General features: G+C 41.2%; 1 protein-coding gene across 3 annotated transcripts in view; it reads right to left on the minus strand.

Moving 5' to 3' along the window:
• TP63 (tumor protein p63) overlaps nucleotides 1-5,194 on the minus strand; it is a 222,072-nt gene extending 216,878 nt beyond the window's left edge. For 2 of the 3 annotated variants that reach the window (XM_074297880.1, XM_074297884.1), the window contains exon 1: nucleotides 4,010-4,208. In XM_074297880.1, the coding sequence (XP_074153981.1) occupies nucleotides 4,010-4,128 (119 nt within the window). In that variant the 5' untranslated portion in view covers nucleotides 4,129-4,208. Of the gene's footprint in view, nucleotides 1-4,009; nucleotides 4,209-4,324 lie in introns of those variants that run through there. The other variant, XM_074297878.1, reaches the window with a different exon arrangement.
• Nucleotides 5,195-7,713: the final 2,519 nt, after the last annotated feature.

Below are 7,713 nucleotides of genomic sequence, written 5' to 3' on the forward strand. Positions count from 1 at the left end.
GGACTTATGATGCTTAATATCTGTGCTTTTATTAATACTGTTTTGCAGAAGGGGAAGCTGAGTCCAAAAGAGATTGGATGACTTGCTCTGGATCACACATCCATTATTTAGCAAAATCTAATTTGAACTCAGATCCTTGAGACAAAAATTATAACATTCATTTATCAAAAATACTGTCAATGAAGTATATCAGGAGATCCTCCATGGATATGAGGTGCCTTTTGTAAGGTTAATCCTCATCAATTCACGAGTCACAACAACAGCAAATACATCTCCTAGTATCCTCCAAAGGATAGAATGATGCTTCCTGGGAAACACAAAAATATTTTGGGTCACATAACCAAGTGACCCATCTAAATTTGTTGATTCCCAGGTGTTGGGATCTTACATAACAATGAGTATTAAAATAGTCACCTTGAAGAAAATGGAGAGGGGGAGAACACTTAATGGTTAGGAAGCTGTTCTTGGAGTCAGAAGACTTGAATTTTGAGATTTGCAGAACCAGCTTCAATAGGAGTTTCTTGGCCCTCTACACTTCCTATGGTGCTTCTCACCATAGCCCAAACTTCCATCAGTGAAACCATATTTGGGAAACCTGTTGCAGCCACTCCCATGTAATCAACCATCACACATTTATCAAATTCCCATTTTGTGTCACAAACTGTGATTATGCTGGAGAGAACGGGACAAAACTGAAATCATTTGTGATCTCAAGAGCAATTTGGTAGAGTTCTAAGAACGGCTATGAAGATATAAAAAGAAAACTAAGGCAATTTGGGTAATCAGAAGACTGTTTCCCAAATTTACACTGGGCATGGTAAAAGTTTGTAGTGATTGGAATTGTTTCCCCATCTGAATTTTCCTTATACCCACATATTCACAGCATTCTATTCCTCATCTGGTCACCTTTGCTGTTCTGTATCAGGAGGAAGTAGGCTACAATTCCTTATTCCCATTTGGCTTTCTGATTGTGAAGAGTTTTCTTGTAGGTTAAAATAAACCATCCTCATCACTGTGTCAACCCCACAACTGCTGAAGAAAGCAGTGGAACACCACAGTCTAACACAAATACTACCTGGAAGGAAGCCTTGACTCAGACCTCTAGTATTTTGTGACTAAACTCTATTTTTTTTACTCAGATACACATTCACAGGGACTTGTTTAGAAGCATAACATAATTGTCCTAATAATTTGCTCTGGACAGCTCCAGGGGACCCTTTCTTATGGAGGAGAAGAGGATTGGGTTTGAAAATCACTACAAAATTTGGGGTTTCCCATTCTTTCTTTTTGATATTTCTTTGTAAAGCCAAGGTCAAGAAAAGACAAATTTGACACTGGAGGTGACAGTGGCTGTGAAGTGATTCAATACGGTCTCTCCTAAAATAGGTCTTGTAAAATGAGAAGCCCCAGCACTGGCTGATGGGAAAGACCAGCTCCAATTCATTCACTCCTTCAGCATCCCTGAGAGCTCTGGTTCTTCATGTAACAAACAGAATATCAGAAATGTTTCTGACGGGGATAGTTTACAGGACATGTGAAAGTAGTCACTTCTGGCCCCAAATATCAATTCATCCATAAGCCATTAAATGAGAAATCACAGGCAAACTGTTATTTGTCACAGAGACATTGATCATATATAACATGATATCCATGAATCAACAAAGTATTTATTAAGCACCTAATTCACTGTACCAGATCAATGTATCATTTCCAAGAGATGACCTTCTATTTCTGACAAATATGGCTAAACATTCCTAGAACAATATATCAACTATTAATCATTGTGTTTCAATTGACTAGTTGTTCAGTTCTTTCTTTGAGTCACACACAATCATTTTCCTGGAAAGGGACAAGAATATTAATTTCGGAGAGCACAGGCTCTTCTGCTCTTTCCCTGACTCGACTCCTCCTCCAGATTCATCAAGTTTCTATGATCATAATGAGGGCCGATGGCCATTTTTAACTGACGATATCTTTTGGGATGCTTGGTCTGCCACTCTGCCATGAAAACTCAGAGATAGTGGCGAGTGCTGGATCGACCCCTTTCCCTCAATTAGAGACATAGTTCCCTTTTTTTGTGAACCGTTCTGCTCCCTTTGATCATTGGGGTAGTCTATGACTAAAAGAAGGTAGAAACAATTTGGCCCAAAGTTGTCAAACGCACTTTCTTCTCCTAAGACAACAGGCTAAGTAAGTGAGACACTGATACACTAAGAGAACCCCCCTCAACTAAGCTGTAGTCTCTGAGTTACCTTCTACACTAATTATGTAACTGTAGACAAATTACTTGGCCTCCCTGTGTTTCATGTTGCTCATCTGTAAAATGGGGGTAATATTTGCACTTCAATCCCAGGTTATTCTGAGGACCAAGTAGAATAACTGATAAAAAGCTCTCGGCAGTCCTTAGAGTTCTGAACAAAATGATGGCTATCGTTCTTGTCACATTCTTTCATGGTTAATCTCAGAAGAATGAGCAGAATGTTAACACATCTTGGGGAGAGGAGATTAGGAGCATGGGAATTAACTCTTCACTCTCTTTCCCCTCTGACTGTTTGGGGAGAGGCAGGGACTTCCTGGCTTGGGGAAAGGTGGCATCTTTCAAACCCAAGCTGTGTCCACTTTATTCCAATTGCTCACTTCTTCCCAAGCTGGAGAGCACTGCCAGGTGCCCTTACCATGCCGCTTCCTTTTCCTCCCACTTCTTCCCTCCGTAGTCCCCTGTCCTGGGTGGGCTCTCACCCTGCCACCTCGGAATCTCCCAGGAAGAGCAGCTGAGGCCTTGTTAGTGTCAGACATGATGACAAATTAAACTTGGGGAAGATGATCACAGAGCTGCCCTAATCTGGCAGGCCAGGTGATAGAAACCGAGCCTTGGCTGAACCAGGGTGCAGGCTCTTCTAGTCCAAGCCCAGCCCAGAGGCTGCAGGAGGCAGTGGTGATGAATGACAAGTCCACCCTTCCCGATGGAGCCCGGCTCTTTTAACTTCTCCAGCCTTCTTTCGGGAAGTTATTTTTGGGGGAAACAGCTCTTCCCAGCTTTAGTCCAGCTACACTCTTAAACTAAACACTAATTCTAACTTGAATCCAATTTTTTTTGACCCTGAATATGTTCTGTAACTTTATGACTGGAAAAACACTGTTCAGATTACATTTGCAAGTTTAAAAATAGCCAAGTTCAATTCGAAACATGAGAGAGAGAAAGAGAGAGAGAGAGAGAGAGAGAGAGAGAGAGAGAGAGAGAGAGAGAGAGAGAGAGAGAGAGAAAGAGAGAGAGAGAGAAAGAGAGAGAGAGAGAGAGAGAGAGAGAGAGAGAGAGAGGAGAGAAGAGAGAGAGAGAGAGAGAGAGAGAGAGAGAGAGAGAGAGAGAGAGAGAGAGAGAGAGAGTTTTATACTTGATTGATAATATCCCTTTCGATACCAAGCAGTGCCCCTGTCCACTGACATGGCTGAAGCAGGCAGATAGCATGTTGTCAGTCTCAGGCTGTTTACAAGGATGATGTCTACCATCCAAGAAAATGAGGAAAGGATCATCTAGAAGAGTACTCTTCTAGATTATACTTTATCAGAATACTCTTCTAAATTATACTTTATCACTTTTCTATAAATGGGACTCTCCATGTCTTTAACTTGAGATCCCTAGGCATTCTACTCTGTCCAATGGGATTACTTTTACTTGGAGGACCAGAAACACTGAGGAGAAATCAAGGAAAACAAAATTAACCCTTCAAAATCTGACTAGAAAACCCAGTCATCTCATCTGGGCACATCACCACTTGTTAACTCTGGAGGTTTCCCGGAAAAGGCAGCCACAAAGGATGCTCGCTGGAGAATACAAGTAAGCTGGAAAGCCCCAATCCCACCACTGCTCTGGGCCAGAAGGGGCAGGCTTTCTGGTCTTGTGAGGGAGGTCATTCCCCCCAGAATCCCCCAAACAGAAGAAATGCTCCTAAAAGCACAAGGCATTCCAATCAAGTTTGACGAAAAGTTAATACATCACTCTGAAACTCACCGCTGGATGAAAGGGTCGGGGCAGCAGGGCAAGGTGGGGTATGGTGAGGATTCGACATTCATTTCTTCCAGCTCTCTTGGGCGTAGACAAGCAGTGAAAGAGAGATGATATACACACATATGCCTAGGAGATAGATGCACATATATATAGAGAGAGAGATCAAGCCAGGAGGCTCAAGGCAAGCAGGTCAACTGCTACAAGATAGAGAAAGCAAGTGCCCCCTCTTCCTACATCTGCCAAGAGGTGGGGCTGCCTTTGGCCATGGCCAATGAAATCCATCAGGTGACTCAAGCATCACAAACAGCCCTTTCTTACCAGCTGGGCATCCTCTGCACGGTTGTTTTCCTTCCGTCTCTACATCTTCTGTCCAGCTCTTGACGTGGAGTAGCCACATTTGCTCTGGGGAACTTGGTGGCATCTCTGAACTTCTGATCCCTCTGGGGATTGGCCGGCTGCTGGAATGGCATCAGAGTTTAATTTCAGCAGCTCAGACTCTTGGAACGGGCCGGCCCGGGGGCTGCTGTGCGGCCACCCCACTGCAGATGACCTCCTTTTCCCCGTCGCTCCTTAGATTCTGCCTCAGCAAGCATCCCGCCGGGCTGTGTCAGGGGTCCGGGTGGTTCACAGCCATCTAGGAGAGTCTAGCTTTCCTTCTCTTCCCCATTTCCTTCCTCCTTCTGTCTCTCTTCCAGCCAACTTTGGGCCGTGGTCACAATCTCAAATGGCAAAGGCAGGAACATTCCTTGATCACAGTAAATGTGGAAGTTATGTTTATCCTCTAGGAACAGAGGGTGGGGGTGGGGGCAAGATCTACCCTCAGCTTCTTAACTCTTGACCTTTGGATGGCTGCCTTCTTCCTTCTCCTTCCCAAAAAAGACAGATGAGGATTCCAAAGTGTTTGAAATCCCCTCTCAAACTCTGAAACAACAAAATTCCAGCAGGGCTTCAAAAAGTTGACAAGAATCTATATGTTAATGAAGAAGCCTTAGATGTTTAGGAAAAAAAAAAAAAATCCTCAACTCTCCAAAAGGTCAAATGTCTGAGTATGTTTAAAAATAAAATAAATCAACAATACTCTCGATGAAGTAAGTTTGGGGTACTCAGAAGAACTCAAAAATATTGTCCCACGTGGGAACATTCACCATAAGGAAACGCACAGCCCAAGTAACCTTGTCACTCTTGCTCTGAGTGCCGTTGTCGGCAGACCTATTCTGGGTTTGTGGTTTTGGGGAGTGAATGAAATATGAATCAGGAGCTAAATTAAAACCGACTCCACCAGAAGAAAATAGAGTTGGAGTGACTGTCACCAGTGTCCCAGTTCCGGGCCCCGCTGGTCACCTCCCCAGGGTGCACCTGGGAGCCTGCTGACCTCAGCAAATGCCGATCCTCCCAGCCAAGCGGGCAGGCGGGTGAGGGTGGGCAATCGCCCTGGAAACAGGAGAAATTTCCTCAGAGGAAATTTGGGTTTGGAAGGTGTTACAGGGAAACATTTTCTTTGCTACTTCAGCCAGGATGGCAGAGAAAAACCTATTTAAAGCTTGACACTCTCCTCCCACTCTCAGCCTGATAGTTCCTAACATCTGTGAATTGTGAATCCCACAAACTGGCAGGCCTGAGCCAGAGCCAACTCAAACAGCTTGCACTACAATATGCGAAACTTGTAGGGAAGATCATTTTCCTAATTAATTATAGATTTGCTAATTGGCATTAAAGTAGCTTTCCTTTTTTTTTTATTTTTTGGGGGTGTTTTTTATTTTGTTTTTGTGGTTTTTTTTTCTTTTTTGTTTTTCACTTGACCTGGTACACACAGTCACTAGATGTCAGGTCTTTGGGTACCCAGGATCTGCTAGATCTAAAATTGCAAACTGGGAATCTAGGGGCTACTCTCATAGAATTACCAGTTGCAGAGCTCTCTTCATGAAATAAAGAGCTATGGGGAAAACTTAATGCATTAAGTCACACTGTCAAGGATTTTAAATGACAAGATCACAAGATATTTTATCCTAGAGATAAAAGGGAGCCACTGACAAAAAGGAGTAATGGTTTCAGCTACTGTGGGGATGATATTAATAATTAATAGAGAATAAGCTAGAGAAGGGTAACACTAAAAAAAAAAAGAAGAACTGGTAGTCCAGGCAAGACATCATGATGACGTGAACTACGCTGCTGGTCTTGTGAATGGACAGAATAGGTGGATGGGAAAGATATTGTGGAGCTTGGCAGGGGTTTGGACACGTGAGAAGAAGGAAAGACAAGAATTGAGAAAGACTCTGAGAAGTGCAGTCTTCATGATTATGACCAAAGTGGTGGCTTAGAAAACAAGGATATTTGGAAGAAGATGGGAGTTGAATGGAGTGATTAATTCTGTTTTGGCTATGTTGAGTTGGAGATGAGTATGGGACAGCTAACTGGAAATATCACACAACTCTGGTCTGAGTATCAGCTGGCTTCTGGCTAAGTTACATCTGCTGGCACTGGTTTGCCTTCTGGGATTTCTTTCCCAGTGTATGCATGCTTGTGGCTGTCTTTTTGCATAATTTTAGGTTAAATTAAAATACTGTATTTAGTCTTTGGATTTCCTTATTGTTATTTAGTTTGTCAGTGTTTTCATTTTTTAGCTCTTTGCTGGCAAACCAACCTGTGTTGATGTAAAACTGAAGCTCAGGAGAAAGACTAGAGCCGGATTATAAATTTGAAAATCATCTCTATGTGGGTGATGGTTATGTTGATAGGAGACAATGAGATTTCCAAGTAAGAAGAGAAAAACACCTGGAGCTGAGCCTTGGAGAATATACATAGTGAGGGGTCAGAGTAGAGATGATAATAAAGTAGAGGAGAGAAGAAGAGAACTCAAGTGGATAGCAAGAGAGCTGAGAGCGAGTGGTGCTATAGAAACACAGAATGGGAGGATCAGATGAGCACATACACACTCACAGCAGTATATAGTCATCCAGCTTATTTATTTATTTAGTTAGTTTGTTTGTTTATTTGTTTATTAATTTATTAGTTTTTGGTTGCAGTTTTTATTTTTTTTTATATTTTGACACTTAACACGAAAGACCATTTCCATAAACATATCAGAAAATGCACAGAGTACACATCAAACTGTGAATTACTATTTTATGACATTTTCTTTTTTAAAAATGTAATAAATCCAACCATTTCTCTTTAAAATATCCTAATGCTTCTTTCTCAACTTTCTTCTGAGCTCACCTCGCTAGGCCTCTATTTTTCTTATTTAACTCATGTTAGATATTAAAATTCTAAATGGATAAACATTTCTCCTCTCCCAACTAAAATGATTATATTATTATTATTATTATTATTATTATTATTATTATTATTATTATTATTATAGAATCCCTTTAGAGATATGTTAATAGATTTCTCTTCATTCTTGTGTTTGAATCTCAACATTTCCACACTATTCTAGTCTTCTAAGAAATGTTTAGAAGTCCTCTATTCTATTAAAAATTCATTTTTCTCTCTACGGGAGTATACTTACTTAGCCTTAGAGGATGTTACTTTTTTGAGCTTTTAGCTTTTGCTTTCTTGAATATTCTATTCAAAGGACTCTCATGTGTAATTTAATAGGTGTGGAGAGGGATTCCTTGAAATATAATATTTAAGTATTTTCTTTTTAATCATAGTTGTTAAGTAGAATAATGGTCTTCATTTATCTTCCTTTGACCTATTATTCAAGT

Source organism: Sminthopsis crassicaudata, chromosome 3 (genome assembly GCF_048593235.1).
Source record: "Sminthopsis crassicaudata isolate SCR6 chromosome 3, ASM4859323v1, whole genome shotgun sequence".
NCBI classification, from domain to species: Eukaryota; Metazoa; Chordata; class Mammalia; order Dasyuromorphia; family Dasyuridae; genus Sminthopsis; species Sminthopsis crassicaudata.